We start from the raw sequence: 22633 nt of genomic DNA, 5'->3' as shown, positions 1-22633 counted from the left end.
CTCTGGAAAGTGAACTCTATAGCATGACATCTCACTGAGGTCGCTGACTTCCCCAAACCTGGTCCTCTCCAGACTCCACATTCAAATCCAAGAATTCCCCAACCTGAAGTTAGCAACCCTAAAACAGAGCCATAAGTATATATACCCATTATAGATTTGTTTAATATTATGGCTGGAGAAAAATGTCAGGCTCAAATTGGATATTGTTGGGATGATATGTCCTAGGAATGGATGACAGGTTCTCCAAATAACATCATTAATGGTAGAGGAAGAGTATTAAATCACCAACCGTGCTTAAGCTTAAGTGTCTTTGTAGATTTTTCCTTGACAAAATTGTTAACGTTATGAACATTCAAAATAGCTGATATATTGGATTTACAATTTGGATGTTCTATAACAAAACCATAATGTCCAGTGTGAGTCTTTAAAGAATTTATTGACTGGGACTCTTTACTGTGTGTTTTTTTGTATGGAAAACATCTTCTGGCACAGCCCCTGAGACAGAAATGGGTACGGACATGACATCCATAGTCCCACCCCAGGGAGTGTGCCAGAAGAGGCCAGGGCAGCTGTCAGCTGGGACGTCATGGGCCACTTAAGAAAGAGGCCAGTGCACTACCACACTGCCCGAGGAGGCCTGGGTAGTCATGGGACAGCACGGTGTGGTAGCTGGGCAGGGCAGCATCACATTGCCCAAACAGGCCTGGGCAGGTCATGGGGTGGAGCAGAGGTTGGGTGGGTCAGCACCACCATGACGGTGAGGAGAGGGGGGAGGGGGGAGAGAGGAGGGAATCTGGGTGGGGGAAGGTGGGAAAGTGGAAGGAAGCTGTATGGGGGGAGGGAGGAGGGAGTCTGGTTGTGTGTCTGAGGGAAGGGGAGGGATCAAGGAGGAGGTAAGGTAAGTGAGAGGTATGGCTGGCAAGGGCAGGTGAAATGGCGGGGAAGAAGTTTGCATGTGTGTCTGAGAGAAGGGGAGAGACCAGGGAGGAGGTCAGGCAAGCAAAAGGGGATGAGGGCAGGGGGAATGGGAGGGAAGGATGTTGTGTGTGTGTGTGTGTATATCTGTCTGAGGGAGGGGGAGGGGGAACAAGGAGCCCCTGAGCAGGTATGTGTTCCGCATACCTTGTGAGAGTTGGGCTGTCACTAATTTATTTCCAGTCTAAAAGTGAATGTGTTCCTTATTTGTTATCTGATGCTTATTCTTCATTCATGTAAGATCAATTTGTTAAAGCTGTTTCAGAAGCAACAAAGTTGTGCTTTCTCCTCCTCTTCCTTCTCAAACTGCCAAAAGGGAAGATGTGAAGAAAAGAAGAGAAGCCTGAGAGAACTAAAAAATGACAGCAACCTAAATGTCTCACATAATAAAGGAAAAACTGCATGGATATATTTTATATTGAGGGAGGAAAACTATATCCCATGTTTTATCATTTTACGTTACTAGAGCGTGATAGAATTGTGGTGAAATATTGCTATCCAGTAACAAGTGGACAGATTTTCATCTAGCATTTGGCATCATTGATCATGTGCTACCCGTTCTTTGATGTCTCTGTTTCTCTGCTATGTTGGCAGATAAGTTTGGTGATTTTAGTCCAAGGAATGTGTATTTATTATTACTCTAATGGTCCATGTTCCCTTTGGAGTTCGCTTGTTAAAAATCAGATCTAAGGTTCAAATGTAAATGTTTATTTTAAACCTCACACAGAGACACAAATGAGGGATCTAGGAAAGGGAAATATAGAACTTACAAAATAAAGTAAATATATAGTTTCTAGCTAATACCAATCTTGCAAGGATTATTTGGTCTTTTCTCCTTTGTAGAGAGGCAGACAAAAAATGTGTAATCCTTTACATCCCTTAACAGATTTTTTGCTCTCTCTCTCTCTCTCTCTCTCTCTCTCTCTCTCTCTCGTACCCATCAACACTGTACAATTCAAGATAAGTTGCTCTACCAAGCATGTTCTCCTGTATGCCTTTATTTCACATTCCTGTTTCTCTGTTCTTGTAATCTCTAACACCTGCCTGTAAGGACAGAATGCATGACCCACCACTTCACATAGGCTTCTTACAGTGAACTTGTCTTGTTCTCCTTGGCGTATCTTCCTACCTGAGGGCTGAGAAAAGATTCTGGCTCTAAGACGGCATTTCAAAAACGACTTTCAATGGGCTTTTCTTCTTGCAGTTTATACATCGGTGGGGCTATAGCAACAGGACCAATACATATGGACTTAATCTTCGTTTCACAAGTGAACAACTAATGTACGGCTAGAAAAGTGTTTACAGTGCATCTATTAAGAAGGTAAGCATGTGAGAAAAATAAATGAAACAGCATCCATAAGCCACACTAAACTGCTTTGTGATCTTGATGTATTTTTTGGATCCCTCCCCCCCACGTTTCCATGCTCACACATTTCACTTAATAGCAGAGCTAAGGGCCCTGCGGGATCTACCAGCTTTCCGCAGGGCCTGTAAGACGGAGCTCTTCCGCCAGGCATATGGTTGAGGCCAGGGCAGCTCTCCCACTAATCCATCAGAGGATCCCCTCCAATATTGAGATCTCTAACATCGAGATCATGGTTAGATCTATTGTATTGGTGCCACCCTCTTCTGAACATTATTCTCTCCACCAGGCTGAACTAAGATCAAAATTGTGACCACCGCCGCTATATGTTATATGTAACTTTTAATTGGGGTTTTTATGGGGATTTTATTGTGTTTTAACTATTTATGTTGTAAACCGCCCTGAGACCTATTGGGAGAAGGGCGGTCTAAAAATTAAATAATAATAATAATATTAATTAATTGTACAGTAGTTAACATCTGGGAGTCATGTGATCCTACTGCAGTGTTACTGAAACTGAACCGCTCCGGGGATCAAATCAAAGGGCAGGTACGTTTAACAGGAACTAGAGCAAAAGGGAGAGAATGAAAGAGTGAGCATTCAGTATTATTTTGGTTTAGATGGCTTAATGAGGCAGAAAGCAGTGTGAGAAACCAACCATGGAAGAATGGGTGATATTCCGCCCCCCAATATATAATTTCGTGCATTGAAGGTGCAAAGAACTCACAGTAGGGGACAGACAAGAAGATTGCATGCATGGCAGAAGAAAGGGACAGTGCAAAACTGGAACAGCCCAGGAAAAGAATAAACATGGCTACTTCAGAGAAGCCTAAATGCAAACCAAAGGCCATATTACTACGTACAAGCAAACCAAAACTCACCACTGCTACATGTTTAGGTCTTGTTTTAAGACTGCTCAAAGGAAGATTTATCTGTGATGGTAGCCAGTTTGGCTTGGAGACCTGCCAGACTTGTTTTAAAACTGAAAGCCAGCATGATGCAGAAGCCAGAATCAGTGCTTGGTTGATAGCTACTATGGTGCAGTGATTACAGTGTTGGACTACGATCTGGAAGACACAGGTTCAAGTCCCAATTGTGTGCTAGGAGCTTGTTGCACGACCTCAAGCCAGCCATGCTCTCTCAGCCTCGGAGTTATAGTGACAATAAAATGGGGGAGGCCAGAATGATGTGTAACCTCTGTTCTATCCATGGACACAGACATTGGAAGTGATTTGAACTCTTTATTAAGACCCCAGCATGGTACAAAAAGTACTGAGAAGTGAACCAATCAATCCCTGGAGAACCCCAACTTATATATATTAGCAGACAGAGGATCCTCCCATCAACACATGCTATTGGTCAGTTTTAGTTTAAACTAGCCCTACATTGGCTAATAGAGATTGCCTGCTTTGATCCTGCCTCAGACCTCAAGCTCAGTTCTTGGCAGAACCACAGAGCCCCCTCTAGGCTCTTTAGAGCAGTGGTCCCAACCTTTTTATCACCGGGGACCGGTCAACGCTTGACAATTTTACTGAGGCCCGGAGGGGGGGTAGACTTTTGCCGAGGGACGTCGGCGCCGGCTGAGCCCCTGCTCCACTTGCTGTCCCTGACTTCCCGCCGCCCGCTGGTAGGCACTGCCAGCAGCAGCTGTGCAGTGCCATGCCGAGGGGGAGCCCCAGCCATGGAGGCTGCTGGAGAGCACCAAAGGTGAACCGGTGGCAGAGTGGCAGGGCAGCCCCCGAGGCAGCAGCCAGGGAGGAGGACGAGGAGGAGCTGTGGCCCGGTACCGACTGATTGGGAACCACTGCTTTAGAGGAAGGGCAAGGTATCTATTACTAAACAAACCCATAAGCATCTCAGTTGTCTCCCTTTGTATTCCTTTTTCCTTGCTCCATTAGTAGTTTACAGGAAATCCTGTTTACCTGTTCTACAGATGATAAGGGATGCTGGAAGAAATCTATCCTTCAGAGAAAATGCCTGCTAGCCCTTGACGTTTTGCTCTCCAACAACAGAAAGTACAGTGTCTTTTAACAATCTCTAAGCTGACCAAGTGGGACTCTGATAAGGAAACAGATGCTTATCAAAGGATGCCACTCAGCAAAATGTACGGAACCTGTCTTTTAAAGAATCACCCACTTCAGTCTTGTCTGAATATCAAAGTTTCAGGAATAAATCCACTAACAACTAAGGACCAATTTCAATGAAGCCTATGAACATGAATGGAAGCTTCTTCTTCTTCTTCTTTTTTTTAAAGGCATCCAGGATTGTATCAAAAAGAGGATCCACAAACATAATCTTGGCTTTGGAATACTTCTGTTCAGGGACAATTGAGAAGTGATGTGAAAAATTCCAATATCTGTTCAGTTGACCTAGGCCAAATGTTCCAAATGGTGAGATAAAAGGCAGACCAATATTTCCAGATCTAATGGTATCATCTAATGGCAGAGTTATACCCTTTGAAGTCCACCGACTAGAATCCTTCAGTGCTTCCTGGTATTTTGAATATTATTATTATTATTATTATATTTATATTTATACCCCGCCTCCCCCCGAAGGCTCGAGGCGGCTACCAGGACAACAATCAAAGTGTACACTTTTGCAAAGAGCTGAAAAACCTAAAGCCCAACTGACATGTGATTTCTGAGTTATCTGGAAGAGTTATTTTTCCAGCCAGTAGACCAAACGCTGATGACATCCTTATATGAGAGAAACGCATCTTGCTTGCTAGGCAGTCATTTTTCATAGCTTTCATACAGCACTAAGCCCTTCTTCTTTATTTTGCATGACTTAAGCTGTATTGATTACTAATATTTCAAAATAAGGGGAATCACATCATCGACATAAATACGTTCATAACCCCTGGGATGTTTTCTAAGCCTCTTAGGTTACTTCATAATATTAAATGTAGTCAATGAGTACCTTGACCTCATGCAGGCAGCCCTTTGTACATTCATCTGTCATTGTGAACACACACACAGCATAAACAAATATGTGTACTTAGACTAGACTCTGCCTAGCCTCAGGATGTTGTACATTTTTGTTCACCTTGCAGGGAGAAATCACAACGGTGGTTGTGGCAGGCCTAGTCTGCTCAGCACAGGTTTTTTTATCAGCGGTTCCCTAATCATGTAAACTGCCATGTGCAGGTTTGACACTTGTATAGAAGTGGGATCAATGGAGAGGGGTGTCTCGGCCATCCCAGTTGCCAGGCTCCATTTCTGAACAACAAAAACACTACTTGCATGGAGATAGATCAAGATCTTAGTCTCCCAGTAGCAGGGGAAAAGAGTACGAATATGGTAGCATCTTAAAGCCTAACACAATTTACCCTGCCACAATTTTTGTGGTGCTATTGGACTCTTGCTATTTTATACTACTACTTGTATGGGTAATGGTCATGAAGTTTTGTTTGCTGCAGGGCTTGATAAAAGGCCTCAGTAATGGGCCGCCACGCCTGCCTCTCCCCCCACCCGCAGCGAGAAGCTCAACAGGCCGCGAGAGAAGTGGCTGCCAAAGCGGATGCTTTGCTCGCGGCCCGGTTAGCTTTTTGCTGTGAGAGGGGGAGAAATGGCAGGCGTGGCTGCCGGCATGCCGGCAGACACAAATGCGCATGCGCAGAGTTGCCGCACATGCGCGTTAGTGCCCTCTGGTGGTTAAAACGCACATGTGCGACGGCTACATGCATGCACGTTTTCACCACCAGGCGGCGCTAAAGTGCATGCGTGGTGCCCAGGCCGCCGGCTCTTCCCCAGCCCCAGAGGCGGTCCTCAACCCTAAAAAGGTTGGGGACCGCTATCCTAAGGTGTCCAGTCTAGTCACAGCTAGATTTATTCAAAACAATGACTTACCAGATGTCTCATCGACTCTCTCATCTACCACATGGTCCTTTTGATGAACCCATTCACTGTTACATTTGAAGTAGATCTGTGTGGCTGGGCTGGCTTTGCAGTAGAGATTCACGGGCTTGTTCTTTACAATGTAGGCTTCTTCGGGCTCAATGAGAAAGTGTGGAAGGGGTTCCGGAGGATCAGAAGGGAAGGTTTCGGGGAGTTCATGAAAAAAATCATCATCTACAAGAAGAAAAAATGGAGAGGCGCAGTTAAATAACAGTTATTCTGATCTCATTCTGTTTGCCAGTTTTCACTCTGGGAGAAAATATGTAGAAGCATGTCAATGTTTTCCAGGACTACAGATAAGCACTTTCAAGTAAGATTGAACCAGGCTTCAAGAATAAATAGCCAGTCGCAAAACTGAAATTATCTATTCAAACAGAAGTATTCACTTTACCTAGCTTCACGGGCCCTTATAATATTGAATGCAATGAGATGGACCTGTTAATATGCCACAATAGAATCATAGAATCATAGAGTTGGAAGGGGCCATACAGGCCATCTAGTCCAACCCCCTGCTCTACGCAGGATCAGCCCAAAGCATCCTAAAGCATCCAAGAAAAGTGTGTATCCAGCCTTTGCTTGAAGACTACCAGTGAGGGGGAGCTCACCACCTCCTTAGGCAGCCTAGATGCTAATTTTCCCATGTAAAGTCTTTCCAGCTTAAAAGCACTGATTCTCAGACTATCCTAAAAATGAAAATGTTGCTTTAATATCAGTATCAGAAGAATAAAGGGTTTTGCAAGATTGTTTTTTTTATCCTTTATCACTGACCATCCCTCCCCCCACTAACACACTATAAGGGAACTATGGTGCTTCTAGATAAACAATGAAAATTATGCAGAAAGGTCAGTTGCTCACCAGAAATTTACTAACGTACAATCTTTTAGAGTTGCTATCTCTGGGTTAGGAAATTCCTGGAAATTTGGGGGTACAGACTGGAGAGTGAGTCTAGGGAGGAGAGGGAAGTCACTGGGGTATATTGCCATATATCACCCCCCCCCCCCCGCAGGAGAAAATTTATCCAGGGGAGCTATAGCCTGATGACTATTTGTGATTCTGGGAGGTTTCCAAGGTACACCTGAAAGGCTGGCAACCCTACGTGTGACAGTGTTCTATCTCAGGAAATATATATATATGTGTGTGTTGCATAAATAACACTTATATGCTCTATATATGCCACATTGACCTGTTGATTGGGAAATTTGCCCCAGGGGCATGTGTAGTAGCCATACCGTAATGTGGCTAATATTGATGGAAACAATCCAGAATACTCTGATAAGAACAGACTGATTAGAAGTTTCAGCTACCAAATCCCACAGTGTTTTATCAGTGATCCAGGTTAAGCACTCTAGCATGGATATTCTACCCATTTACTGGAATCCTGCACTGAAAATTATTCACTTTACTTCATCACTAGTCCTTAGATGAGTAATATTTAGATAATACCAGGCCTTGTCGAAGCTAAAAAGCCTTATATGTGTACTGGTAAGGCAATTAGGGCACATGGCATGCAACTCCAGGAGTTGCCAAATTGTTTGAGAGAAATGTTCAGACATGCCAATTTAGTATTGGGGAATACTTTTTACATATGTTCTACCTGTTTTCCCCAGAACATGTGACTGGACTGAGGAACAACCTGGGTTTCACTGAGGTTGTCTGATTTTAAAATAAATAAAATAATGTCAAAGTGTTGTAAATTAGATGTCCTCTTGATAAGGACGACCAGATTCCGAAACTGAGTATTCTCTTATCAAGACCCGCATTTATGTGTCTATGTGTTTTGATTTTTTAATGTTTCAAACTATATCTATCTTAGTTCAGTTTAATGTTTTTCATTGTTTGCTCCCTTGGGGGCCCTAAATTGTGTGGAAAGGCAAATGAAAAGTTTTTAAAATAAATACGGTAAAATAAATCAAGACTACTTTGCGCAAGCAGGAAAGGTGGGTATTATTTAAATGGTGTTAAAATGCATCAAGTGAATCTCTATTGGTAGACTCTTCCATTTGTGAATTACATTGATACAAAGAAAAAATAAAAGTGCCTGAACCAGAGCCTGCTTCTTTGTGATGCCTTTGAACACATCTGTTGAGTTTAATAATTGTTGGTAAACAGAGAGTGGCAGATAAAAGACTGACAATGAAATAATGGATACAGACAATTTTTCAAGAAAATGGGAATTATTCAAAGCTCCAGACTTTACTCTGGAACTGTCATTAACTAGTATATATTTACATTGATGTTTGCTGCAGGGCTTGATAAAAGCGTCTTAGCCGCAGACAGCAAGTACAAGCAGGTTGGTGACAAGATAATCACCAAGTAATTTATTTTACAGTGGCACTTTCTTTAAGTACATGTGTTTGTTTCCTTCATGGCTTCACACTTCTGCCATTGATTAGCTTACAACACACAGGATTTTTGGTAGAGAACATTCACGCAGAGCTGACTTACTGGTGAAGACAAATCCGCACATAACCGGCAGGAGGAAATAGCCAAATGATCTGAGGACATTTTCAGATTGCATTGTTGACTTAAAGCCTGCTAATGTTCTTGTGGCAGTAGAAAGGCAGAGAGTATGGTAAAAATAACCATTTTGTAAAACCCTTATGTGCTTTCTATGTATAGACTTAATTCAGCTTTTATCCCACCACTTATCTCATTATGAAATTCATGGTAGCTTAGTCAACCTGTGGTCCTCCAGATGTCCATGGACTACAATTCCCATGAGCCCCTGCCAGCCAACGCTGGCAGGGGCTCATGGGAATTGTAGTCCATGGACATCTGGAGGACCGCAGGTTGACTAGCCCCGGCTTAGGATGTTCCCAGAAGAACTTCAAGTCCCTTATAGGCAGTGACCAAGACTTCTGCAGGAAGGACCAGTAGCACTTTAAAGACTAACAAAATGTGTGGCAAAGCATGGGCTTTCAAGAGTCCCTACTTACTACCTCACTAAGTTAGCAGTGACTCAGGAAAGCTCCTCCCCTGCCACAAACGCTGTAAACGCACTATTGACTCTTATGAGATGTGTCTACACATGATTCGGTCCATATGGACCATGTGCAGGCATGAATACATAAGTACTGTCTGTTTCAATAAGTAATTTCCCAGTTGATTCACTGACAGCCACAATGATTAAACCACATGTGGTCCTTGTTTCTGTTACTTTCCTATTTTGGGAAATAAATTCCCCAGATCTCTCTGCTGCCTTCATACAAGAAGGTGACCACCAGCTCCAGGATGGGAAATATCTGGAGATTTTGAGGATGGAATGTGAGAAGGGTGGAGTTTGGGGGAAGTGAAAAGGCATGGTATAATGCCATAGGGTCCACCCTTCTAAATTGGCTGTTATCTCCAAATGAACTTATCAGTTGTAATCCCATGAGAACTGTGTTTACCACATGGCAGTTCCACAACCTATGGATGATATCATTATTGCATGCACCCTGTGTGGAATGGATATGTTCTCCTTCACAGTTTCCATCTTCCAGAATTGTTCCAATGCATGATTCCATGTGCCTAACTTCTTTTGGTTGCTTTGAGAAATACGTATGTACAAGTTTTCAGGATTCTGGGTGATTTTATAGATCTACTTTCCACAAGCCTTATCATTACCAAGGTAAACTGGCAGCCCCTCCCCAAAGCCTCTTTGATTGAAGCCTATAATGTAGCTAGGGTCTATGAGATTGCCTGCATCACCCAATCTTATGGCTTAAAAATAAATGTGGACAAAACCAAAGTCATAACCCACTATGGATCACCAACAAATGTATACCACAATGGAGCCCAAATTGAGCAAGTCAAGGAATTTAAGTACTTAGGCTCATTGGTGCCAGAAAAGAAAGTGTCACACAATAGGATTGGCCAAGCAACATCAGCATTTGGCACACTCAAATGGTGCCTCTGGAAGAAGATGAACATCTCTCTCAAGACCAAAGTTCATCTCTTCTGGACACTAATCCTGCCAGTCCTCCTATATGGATCAGAAACATGGACTTTACTGAAACCTGACAAACAAACTCAAGACCTTCCAAATACAATGCCTGGAGCAGATTCTGGGTGTCTCTGGATGTGGTCATAACTGGACAATTTGGACAAAATGTGACAACCAGCCGCAAATTAAAGAACAAATCCAAAAGCGCAGACTGCTATGGTCTGGCAATGTCTGCAGAAGAACACCAGCAGACTGCCTCATAAACTCCTCTGGCGAGAACAACCAACTGAATGGAAGATCCAATGACTGGCGCCAAAGAAAGCATACCTTAAACAGATCAAGGAAGACCTTAGAAACCAGCGATTGACTATCCAGATGGCCAAAACTACTGCTACCAATCGCCAAGAGTAGAAACATATTATAAACTAGGCAAAAAATCCAGCAGCACCTACAGCAGCATATTGGCTGAGAGGACAACCAGCTCCACCAGTCACTAGCTAAAGCAGGGGTAGTCAACCTGTGGTCCTCCAGATGTTCATGGACTACAGTTCCCATGAGCCCCTGCCAGCATTTGCTGGCAGGGGCTCATGGAAATTGTAGTCCACAAACATCTGGAGGACCACAGGTTGACTACCCCTGAGCTAAAGGATAAAAAGAAGAAAGAAGAATGTAGCTATATAAGTGAGCTTCACTTTTTTCATCAGTATGTTACTAAAAAAGGACTTCTCCATACAGAAACTAGCTTGGACACTTTGCTTATAAAATCAGAGACTTTGCCTATAAGTATACCTATATAAGTATAAATGGATTACTTTCATTTCATGACATTGTATCTGAGAAAGTGTGTGTGCACACGAACGTTCATACCTTGAATAAAACTCTGTTAGTCTTAAAGGTGCCACCGGACTCTAAATCTGTTCTGCTGCTTCAGACCAACATGGCTACCCCCATGAATATATCTTGGACACTGAAGTTGAGCTAGTTTTCAAATAGGTCCTGATCTCCCTTCCCCCAGATCTCCCTCCCCCCAAACCATCCTTTTGCTTTGAGAAAAGTGTCATCAGGGCAGTTTACTGAAGACTAAAGCTCTTTCCATCGACTTGCAGCCTCTGTTGTCAATATGAAAGAGTATTTTAGATGACCAAGACAAACAGTTCTCACAGGGGCAAAAGGATGAGGGAGCGGTAACTATTGACAGATCTATCAGTAAGAAGCTGACAGCCCTGAAGGCCTTATTCAATCTCCTCTTTTCTGCTTCTGAAGCAGTTATCATTATACACAGTGATGGACACTGGTGATGATCAATAAAGCGCCACAGAATATTACACTAAAAATACTGCAGAAGGTTAGCTCTCCCCCTCCGTGTCAGTCTTCATGAAGATTAAATGTCAGGCAACTACCTTTCTTTACCCTTGATATATCTATATTTTCCTATGACCAGAATTACACAGGATATGAAAGACTTTTCCTCCTAGCCTTCAGGTTTTGTAGAAAGACATAGAAAGAAAGAACAATGACAGATGAAAGGAACTGGAAAAAAAAACACAGCTATCAGGGTACCCAGTCTAAATGTCTAGAGTTACACCTATCTGTACTGCATATGATCAAATCAAGAAGGTTTGTGGTTTCATGGAGTTCCGGAGCCTCACAAGCTATACCGGAGGAATACAATCTTGTCCCGGTCATTCAAAGCATATTTATTTCTGTGATCTGAGTCGGTTAAAAATTCTGTCGTACACAAATGCGAGTCTGCAAGGGCATTTTAAATCAGATTCGGAGAGATCTTTGGGAAATGTCACTAGTTGCATCCAAACTCTTTTTGCTTACTTCTAAAGTTATATCCTAAGAATGCAAGCAGGAACAAGTAGCATATACTACCTACCTATATGCACAAAAGCACAAAGCATAGTTGAACTTTTTGGAGGAAACGCCATTTGCACTAAATAGCCACAGGGCACAGCTTTTTTCTTCTGGTTATTTAATTGCAAATGAGCAAAGAGACAGATGGAAACTAACAAAGCACGCATATGTTTTATAATTAAACAAGAACTGCCTCACTAATTTGTGGCGACTGAAAAAAAAAAAAATATTTTCACTTTCACTGACAGCTCTCAGCGCCTTTATCAAAGACAACGTTGATCATCATGCTAGCCAAGCTGTACACGGAAGTGTCACTCTTATGCCCAAAATTCCAGTTGTCCAGATAGCGTTCGCTGGCAGGGGCTCCTGGGAATTGTAGTCCATGGACATCTGGAGGGCCGCAGTTTGACTACCCCTGAGATAGATGATGCATTTTGGCTCCAGGAAAGTTCTGTTTTAGATAGCTACCTTGCTCTCTGAAGACCCTGAGTCTGAAGAAGAGTGCTTGCACTCGAAAGCTCACACCTCGAATAAATCTTTGTTGGACTTAAAGATGCTACTGGACTCTGATTTTATTGTGCTGCTTCAGACCAACTTCAGAAACTGGCTTAACCTAGGACGCCCCTGCTACCATAGTTCAAAACAGTTTTAGGGAAAGACATATCTGAGTGAACAAATAATATACAGCAGGGGTAGTCAACCTGTGATCCTCCAGATGTTCATGGACTACAATTCCCATGAGCCCCTGCCAGCAAACACTAACAGGGGCTCATGGGAATTGTAGTCCATGAACATCTGGAGGACCACAGGTTGACTACCCTTGATATACAGCATTAGAGTTCTAATTCATATCCCCCCAGTGCATTTCAAATTGGAATTACTGCTAGCCCCTCCTTCTTGACGGCTGTTTCCCAAACCTGAGACATCTTCTGTTGTTTTCCTAAGGAAACCTCTGAACAGCTCATGGATGGGAATCCATTTCAAGATGAGCACCAGAGTCTTTTGGGGGACTAAAACTCTTGTTGCTAAGGTGCATTCTTTCTTTCTACCTTCACATCACGCATTTGTATTTTAAAAGGACATTATCATGCCTTTATAGAGTTCTTGTTCATTATTCATCTCTAACAATGGAAAGATGATTGAATTCTGCTGTTCTCTACCCCACCATCCCTCAGAAACACCCTACTTAACATCAAGAAGGCATAGCCCCGTCTCTACCCGTCTTTACCTAGCCTACACATCAGCTGCACACCGCGAAGATGTAATAGGCAGCCTTATCAGACTGATGGAATCAATGCTGGAAACTCATTTTGTTCTTCTCTAGGTTCCCAGATGCGATTAGATCTCCTATAGCAAGAACACAAAATGTTATTTCCTTCCTTCCAGGGCAGACAAACTGCATCTTTACAAGTCCTGTTCCTATATACACCTTTAAGAAACAGTTCTGGGTGTTTTTTTCCTTGGGGGGGAGGGAGGAATTACAACTTGGATGTCCTCCAGCACATGAACATTGCTCCCCTGTCATTGTGTAATAGCTCTGATGTGAATCCACAAAGCATGGCGAGTTAATCTGGATCTTCTAAATTAGACCAAAATATGCTTTCATTGCTTCAGCCTAGCCATGGCGCATTTGCAACCTAATAATGCAACTGCCGTTCCCCTCTCAGAGGTATACAGAGGTCATGATACCAAATAGCAACTGACACGGACTGTCCTCCACAAATTTGTAGAGTCCCTTTGTTTCCAATCTGCCTGTGTTTGCATTCTTCTCCTCACACACTCTCTTGATGCCAGGGCCAGCTCCTCTTGTGTGAAGCCAGTAAAGAGTGGTCTGGCCAAAGGTATCTCATCATGCTAACTAGAGTAGAACAGGCTGTCCAGGCCGAAGCCTAGCCTCGCGTGGTACCTGACTATCGAGTACTTTAGTTAATAAAATGATAGTCAGGTACCACGCGAGGCTAGGCTTCGGCCTGGACAGCCTGTTCTACTCAAGTTTGCATGATTTTGTTCTAGGGCTACCAATTATCTCCTGAGAAACCTCTGGATATTTGGGAATGGTGCCTGGGGAGGATGGAGTCTGAGAAGGTGAGGTAGCTCAATAAAAATGTCATCCCACAGGGCCCACCCTCCTAAGCTTCCTGTTCCTCCAAGGGAACTGATCTCTGTGATCTGAAGATGAGTTTCAATTCTGGGACAACTTCAGGCCTCGCCTTAAGGTTGACAACCTTGCATTGCTGCCATAGCTACAAAAGTAACTTAACATTTTAATTTTTTTTCTCAATTAAAATGTTTCTCGTCTCAGAGGGATCTGATTTAAACTAGCATAATATAGCTGACAAAGAATCACTTCTCTGATAAGACCTAGACTGCTCCCCCCACACACACACACCAAAAAACACCCTTTCCTCCTAGCCTGGTTACAGTGACTCCTATCTGCAACTTCCCTCAGGATCTAAAACCACTCCTTCCTCTCCTCAGTTAACCAGGTTGCACAGCTCTTCTCTTTCCAAGACTCAAAATAAAAGAATCTCTTGATGTAATCCACTGCCTGGCCTGTAACTTGGGTGAGAAGATCCCATTCCTTAAATCAAGCTTTTGCCTGCCTAGAACTACCCTTGTTTTACAATGTTTGCACATTGGCACACATCCTGCATATTTGCTGCCCACATATATACATGCTTGCCTCAAGGGTACTGGATTTTTCCTCTGATTTTCACAGGAAAGTAGCTTTATCTGTCACACTAACTCTGGATCTGGTCTTCTTTAATAAGTAGAGCAAGCTGCTCAGAGTATGGATGCTTAAAGTGTTTGGCTCCTCTAGTGTCTTTTCTACTCTTGTGTGGAGCACTTGGTGTGATCTGTCACAGTCTGCTGATTTCCCAGTCCAGTATTTGTAGTATTCAACTTAAGAAATATTAGTTTCATTTTTATCCCATATACTTTCTTCCAAGCTTGTAGAGCTACTCCACCAATTTATCAAAGATACCTTCAACCCCTGTGTGAATCATTGTGTTCCTTACAAAAGATGTTGAACCTTACAGTCTGGTTATTTGAGGGTCGTACTGGAAAAGGGACCGTATTCATACTGAAAAATAAATGGTTGGGTACAGCAGCTACTTGACCAGACACGGTAGTACCCTTTGAAAGCCATCTAATCTGATGCATATTACTGCCCCTCGTGGCAATCAATTCCACAGTGTAATTACATGTTACGCTGTCTTCAAGCAAAGGTTGGATACACACTTTTCTTGGATGCTTTAGGATGCTTAGGGCTGATCCTGCGTAGAGCAGGGGGTTGGACTAGATGGCCTGAATGGCCCAACTCTATGATTCTATGTTGGGTTAAAAGATCATTCCTTTTGTCCTGAATCAAATGCCTATCAAGATGAGCATGTATGGGGAACAGTTGTTAACATTGTATTGCCATCATTGTACTGAGTTCTTGTTTACGATGGTTTAAATGGGGAATTTTGATGTTTTAATGTATCGATTTTTATGATGTATTATAAACCGCCATGAGCCAGTTCTCTGAAAGCGGTGGTCATACAAATCTAATAAATAATAATAATAAATAAGGATAATTGAGATCCTGCATATCAAAACTCTGTGGTAGCATGCCTTGGGCCAACTGCTGTGGATTATTGTGAGCATAAAATGGAGAGCAGAACACTATACGCTGTTGTGAGGTCTTTGGAATGTTGATGGGAAAATATAATAATTGGATGTTCCCAAGTTTTAGTAGCATGGCAAAGGGAGAAAAAGCTTCCTTCTTATCTGAGGATCCACTCTGTGTGAAATGTTAGAACCCTCCACTCCCTTTGTTCCTTGTCCCCCTTTTCTTATGGAGTGATCTTCAAACTCTTTAGCCTCTTCTGGTATGGGCCTTTTAATTATTTTAGATGTTCTGTCTATGCTGTTGTTCTAATTGCTCCTCTGAAAATAATAATTGGAATTGTTCCGCATAGGAAGAAAGCCAACCCTGTCCTTTACAAAAACAACAGTGTCCTTGATTTTCAAGGACAGAGTCAAAACACAGCATTGCTTTTCCCTCTAGATCAAACAAAACAATAGCTGGAGAACTCTGGAGCATTCTCCAAAATGATCATTGGATTTGTCTGTGTACTGTCACTCCACAATATGAGTTTCTTTCTACATAATGTCACATTCATCTTTATTTTCATGCAATAAAATGTACAAGCAATCTGGTATTGGTTTCGGCTCTATGCCATCAGGAGAAGAGGCATGATTAATAGCTTAACTGGTTTCACTCTTGCAATTCATTTGTATTAAGAAACTAAAATGTTCCAAGGCCATTTGTTATTTAATTCAGAACTTATTTATACTTTAATTCCATGTTTGAATTCAGAATGCATTTTGATATGTCCGTGCTACAGCACCCTACATGCACACTGTATAACAAGGATGTACTTGGTACTAACACTTGAAATATAGGTCAGATGTTTAGCTTTCTGCTGCAATAATTAGGTGCCATTCTTTTTTGCACCTGTCATAATCGATTTGTAGTTTCTGCAGACGTTAGAGCACAACCTAGACAAAGTTAAGTGCTGCCACTGCTTTCTCTTAAGGATTTTGTTGGATTGCACCTTGAGCTTGTGCACCAAAAACACTTTTTCCAAGAACTACTAATTTTACAGAAGGGGAGGGGGATAAATGCTTAAAGATACCAGAACATTAACAATGGGAAAAAAGAATGTTTATTTGCTATTTCACTTATTTACTAGGTCCTATGTATCAACTCTAAGAACAGAGAAATACAGTGTTCCATATATCAATGTATTTAACCCTATGTAAAAGATCTATAGCTCAAAAGGAAGCAACAATTCTCATTGGCCCTTCTCATAGTAAATGGTATGTTTGTGTATGCTTCAAGTTGCAGCTAACTTATGGCAAGCCCAGCAAGGGGTTTCCAAGGCAAGTGAAAAGCAGAGGTGGTTTGCCATGGCTGTCCTCAGTACAGTCTGCCTTGGTAATTTCCCTTCCGAGTCCAGACTCAACTTATCAGATCTGAGGAGATCAGGCTATAAACATGGAAGTAATGGTACAGGAGGCAGGAAGTTCTGCAAGGATGACCGTGGGCTTCTCCTGCTCCAACAACTCTTTCTCCTCTACTTATGACCTCTGAACTGGAGTTAGGTGGGTGGGTGGGAAGGAGACAGGGCCTTCTTGCTCATTCATCCACCTCCAGCACTGTCACCTCAGCAGGCAAAAGGAAAATTTGGGGAAAGTCACTGAGGTGGCAACTCTGAAGATAGAAGTATAAGAGGAAGAGGGTAGAGGGCAGAGCCTATGTGTGCAGATTAGGCCCTAGTCCAACCCCCTACAGAATGCAGGAAATTCACAACTACCTGCCCCCTCCACAGTGACCCCAATTCCATGTCCATGTTCTCATCAGTTTCTCACTGGTCCACCACTGCTGTGTATGTACAATCTCTTTGCTGGATATGTAACTTGTTTCTGAAACAGAATTTACTTCAGCACAGTTCAAGCCCAATTTTAAAAGAGCTGCCAAGATAATTCCCATTGTATTTCGATTCCCATTGTTGAGCTAAACCTTTTACCACATGACAACAAAGGCAGCTGCAGTTAACTGCATGTTTGGGACTTGTATTTTTTTTAATGTTATGATTAAAAGGTTTTCTGGAAGAACAAATCCTGCTTTGTGGGCAATGAACAGCAGGTGTTACCTTGGACAGACAGCTTTATTAGGCGTGAGATAATGGCTTGTTTGAGAGTGCACTCTTTCTGAAAAAGAAAATTACTCACTAGTTGCTTCCAGTTCTACCGTCTTGCACCTCATCAACTGCGATAGATGACGTCTGTATTGTTTATCAGAGATCTGCAAAGATTTAATTTTACTTTATCTCTATTATCTTTATCACTTTTTTGCTTGCATTTTCATCATTTCTATGATAGTAAATCGGAACTATTTTTTTAAAGAATTGTAACCTCTTGATGTCCTTCTAATTGTGATGCAATCTTCATGGATTGTCCTTCTAATGAAATAGATCCTTTCCCCAAAATTGGAGGCAGGTAGAAGAAAGCATCCCTTTCTAATAGCCAATTACAGAGGAGGCACAAGGAGGAATTTTGGCAGCCCAAGATATACAAGGACATGAAGCATGACAGGCACAGAGGCTTTCACTCGGCAACTGAACAAGTCACAATTTGTGTCCTCTACAATTAATTACAACCAAAAGTGTACAGTGAAGACAAAACTATACCGGTTCTAAAGGAATGGGAGAAAGAAACCTCGCACACCTTAAACTGCAACATTTGCACATGCATTACTGCAGCTCATGGTATCTCTTACTCAAAGCAGTTCAACGTAGCAGCAAGCCATTGTTGATCACAAGGCCAACGATCAACTCCCTGCGTCAAAGGAGACTCTCAAAGAAAATACTCACACAGGCAGTAAAATTGGGCCGGTCTGCTGGCTTATACAAAACAGAAAGCCTTACGCTAAGCTTCTGAGACACTGTAGTGATTCATGAAATTCTGTAATCAGATAGACCTGTTTCTATCACACAGGTTAGGGGAACATCTGCTCAGTCTTCTGGTTGGTATTTTAAAGTATCTGCTGAGCTGTCCAACAGAGGAGCCTGTAGTCTTTGAAAGCATAGGAGTCTTTAAGACTGAGTTGCCAACCTCCAGGTTATGGCTGGAGATAACATGGGATGACAATTTAGTTCTAGGCAACAGAGATTGGTTCACCTGGAAAAAAATGGCTGCTTTGAAGGTGGGCTCTATGGTGGTGAACCAATCTCTGTCACCTGGTGAAACAGGTGCCAGGTGGAGCAAATAGAAAAATCTGCTGCCAATACCAGAGGGTATGTAGCAGGAATGAGGGGGGGGGGAAGAGATGATGGGAAAGAGAAAAGGAAAGAGAGAGGGAAATAACTTCAAAAGGGCTTGGAAAAGATTGATATTTTGGCAAGTAGCTTGGCTTTCTTCAGTTTCATTTTGATATAAACTCAGGAGGCTCTTGTGGCGCAGAGTGGTAAGGCAGCCGTCTGAAAGCTTTTCCCATGAGGCTGGGAGTTCAATCCCAGCAGCCGGCTCAAGGTTGACTCAGCCTTCCATCCTTCCGAGGTCGGTAAAATGAGTACCCAGCTTGCTGGGGGGTAAACGGTAATGACTGGGGAAGGCACTGGCAAACCACCCCGTATTGAGTCTGCCAAGAAAACGCTAGACGGCATCACCCCAAGGGTCAGACATGACTCGGTGCTTGCACAGGGGATACCTTTACCTTTTAGGCTGATTCCATCTTTATGTCTGATCTCTGTAAAATATATATTGGATGAATTCTAAAACCTAGATTCAAGTGGGTAGCCATGTTGGTCTGAGTCCAGTGGCACCTTTAAGACCAACACAGTTGTATTCAAGGTATGAGCTTTTGTGTGCACGCACACTGTATCTGAGGAAATGTACGTGCACACGAAAACTCAAACCTTGGATACAAGTTTGTTGGTCTTAAAGGTGCCTCTGGACTCAGACCAACATGGCTACCCACTTGAATCTAGGGTTTGAAACTGGACTCTGAATCTGGTTCTTCAAAAACCTACTACATCCTCAGCTCCTTCCTTGCACACGCAACACAATTCTGCCTTCTGGAAACCAAGGAGGAAAACTTTACAAAAAAGTTGGATAGTTCTTACTTTCAGATAAAACTTTAATTGCAAAGCTGATATAGAAACTATGATAAACACATAACTTTTTAAAAGCACCACATGCCTACCGGGAGTCAGTTCTTACTTGCCATAGAGGGAAGGGGGGCAACAAATAGCTCTTTACAATCCTCTAGGTTGAAATGTAACTAGAGACTGCCTATATGTCTTTGGTTTGGCTCAGATTAGAGAGATTACAAAAAGCACCTTATTGAAAAGACAACTGTGCCATACCCGTTTAAAGTAGGGGGAAAATCCAGTGGAAACTTCCTTCTAATTATTACTCGGTTATTCCTTTGTGCTGTCACCTTTCCTTTTCATTTGTTTAAAACTAATAAAATATTTAAGTCCTTTTTTATAAAAGAAAAAAGTGGGTCACAAATTGAGTTTGGAAACTTTATCGGGGCCGCTTATCTCCTGCAACAAAAGCACACAGTATTTAGTTCCTAAGTACTGCAAGTGTGAGCTCCGGGCACTTTATCTAATTAGGAAACTGACACTAGTCAAATTAGACGTGGTTGTGATGGCAGATTATGAGCCATGGTATCGTTAATATATGGTGTTCTCTTTCCTTGAATAACTGGCAATTGGATTTTAGAGGTGGAACGCCTTGGCAGAAAAATGCAGGGTCAGATGATAAGATCTCATCTTTTCGGTTTGCCAATAAAGCTTAACTGTGTTATTCTGTTTGGTTTTTGCTCTCTGAAAAGCCAGGCTTAGATGTGGTAGGAACTTCTGAACCACCTGCAAAGCCAGAGTCATTTGTACTCTCCACTGCCATTAGGCTCACTAATGGCTGACATGGGGTCAGAGAATTATTGCACTTCTAAAAAGCATCATTTCCTTCTCAATGTAAGGCTTCATTTTTCTTTGACACATTAGCCCTGAAACAGCTCCAGGCGCTTGACCCCCTCCTTTAACCTTGATAACTAATTAAAGACTGGACAAGACTTACGCTAAAATAGTTTTTGTTAAACCTATTCATTCTGAAGTCTCCTCACGGCAAACATTTTCACTTAGGTCACAGCTGGCCGTGTACAGTGAGATAAAAGACCCGACCCGAATGTAACTTGGGGGGGAAGTAGAAAGGAAAATAGAAGTTTTGTAACGAAGAGAGCATACGTGGTTATACACGGCGCTTCACCACTCAAAATCCACTCCCAGCAACATTGCTACGAGCTGATTTCTTAGAAGTATTCTCAAGCATGTGGTTAGGCAAGATTAGTAATTTATAACCCGGTCAGAAAGAAGTGATCTTCTTTAACACAGATCTCTGGATTCTTGACTTCTCAGACATCAAATATTACATTTTGCTTGCCACAGATAAGCTACTCCCCCCCCCCCGCGAATCTTTATACATCCTATTTCTAATTGCCATGTTTTGCTTCCCATACTAAAATAAAAAATCACAAGGGGGGAGAGATAAGGTATATGCAAATCTGAGTTAACCCAGGGTAAATACCAGGGTCGGAGGGGGGGAAATAACAATTTAAAATGTGTCAGGGTTAAGCCCCAACCCCCCAACTATGAAAAATGTAAAAGAGGTACAGAACAGCTAAAAACTGAAATAATATAGAAATTCTGCTGCCCCCTAGAGAGAAGGAAGCTTTTGGAATTATTTGATTTGAAAATGAAATATAAATGATATTTTAGAGTTTTATGCCTATTATTGTATTACTTGTATTGTTTATATAATTGTTGTTACCTGCTCTAAGCCATTGGGGAAGAGCGGGATATAAATAAAACTTTACTTACTTGCTTACTTAAAAGGGGGAAGATTGCAATGAGGGATGGAAGCATGCAGTGGCGAGGTATTACATGATAACCCCAGAATGCGCATGTCTAAGAACCCCACCCAACAGTCAATTCAGACATAGGGTAAGGAACTGAAAGCTCAGACATTACAACTGAGAAAAGGAAGAATTATATCTGCAAAAAAAGAGACCTACAGGCAAAAATTATTTGCTAAGTTGGTTACACCAGTCAGAGCTAATCACCAGAAGACCTTCTGACAAGTATCTGAAAACGAAGAATTAGGCTGAGCAATTTGTCGTTAAACTGACTAGAAGTTCATTCTTGGGAGTTTCTCTGTAGGAATCTCTCTGCAACATTGGAGAATAATGTACAAAGCGTAATAATCAGAATAGAATCTGCTGCTTGAGAGTCAGACAGAAGATGGAACAGGAGTGTGTGGGCGTAGTAGATATTTATTGTATATGGCCAAAGGCCTTTACAAAACATAGTTAAAATAATAAAATACAAAAATAGAACTGCATTTCTCCAGTTAATACATAAAAACAGTGAGAATGAAACAATATAAGACTCAATAAGGAGTGAGTGGTAGGAATTTCTAGATGTTGCTTGACGTATAGACAGGTATGGCCTGAATATATGCAGAAGAAGTTGCAAAAGATGGTATAACAGACCTTGCCCTGCCTGTTGAAAGTAATGGAAGCATTTTCCTTTACGTTTGGACCATCTGGCCAATGGGAGATCTGAGAACAACAACAACAAAAATCTGTCTTCATCTCATGAGAATCTGGCAAAGACGCCAAACTAGTGTTATCTGCTCCAAAGAGATAAAGGCAGTATGGGGAGGGCAAGAGAATGTACAATGGAGAGGGCTGGGGAAGGAAGAGATAAGCAGTCCCTGCAGATCCCCCACCTGAAAAATTATCTTTTCCAAGAAATGTTTCTGAAGCATAGTTAGCATGGTACCCTCTTTGGAAAAACACTGGCCACTCTGGATCATTTTTAAAAACACAGTTTCTAATAACAACAAATAATATTAAGCTTCTATCCCACCTCTGTAACATTTTGTGTCCCTTAATAAATATTAACAACTGTCAGGTTAAACTTGCCATTTATCAGTGTTGATGACTACAGAGGCACAGCAAGGAACTTACAAATGTACCGAGGGGGGAGAAAA

General features: G+C 42.1%; 1 protein-coding gene across 4 annotated transcripts in view; it reads right to left on the bottom strand.

Moving 5' to 3' along the window:
- UNC5C (unc-5 netrin receptor C) overlaps window positions 1-22633 on the bottom strand; it is a 360728-nt gene that overhangs the window by 144004 nt on the left and 194091 nt on the right. For all 4 annotated transcript variants that reach the window (XR_013224913.1, XR_013224914.1, XR_013224912.1 and 1 more), the window contains exon 2: window positions 6187-6408. Coding sequence is in view for 1 of the 4 variants with exons in the window: in XM_077300836.1 (XP_077156951.1) it covers window positions 6187-6408 (222 nt within the window). In the remaining 3 variants the exon portion in view is untranslated. The remainder of the gene's footprint in view (window positions 1-6186; window positions 6409-22633) is intronic.

Source organism: Paroedura picta, chromosome 10, assembly GCF_049243985.1.
Source record: "Paroedura picta isolate Pp20150507F chromosome 10, Ppicta_v3.0, whole genome shotgun sequence".
In the NCBI taxonomy this organism is placed as follows: domain Eukaryota; kingdom Metazoa; phylum Chordata; class Lepidosauria; order Squamata; family Gekkonidae; genus Paroedura; species Paroedura picta.
The sequence above is the reverse complement of the archived record's forward strand: the minus strand, read 5'-3'. Positions and strand labels throughout refer to the sequence as shown.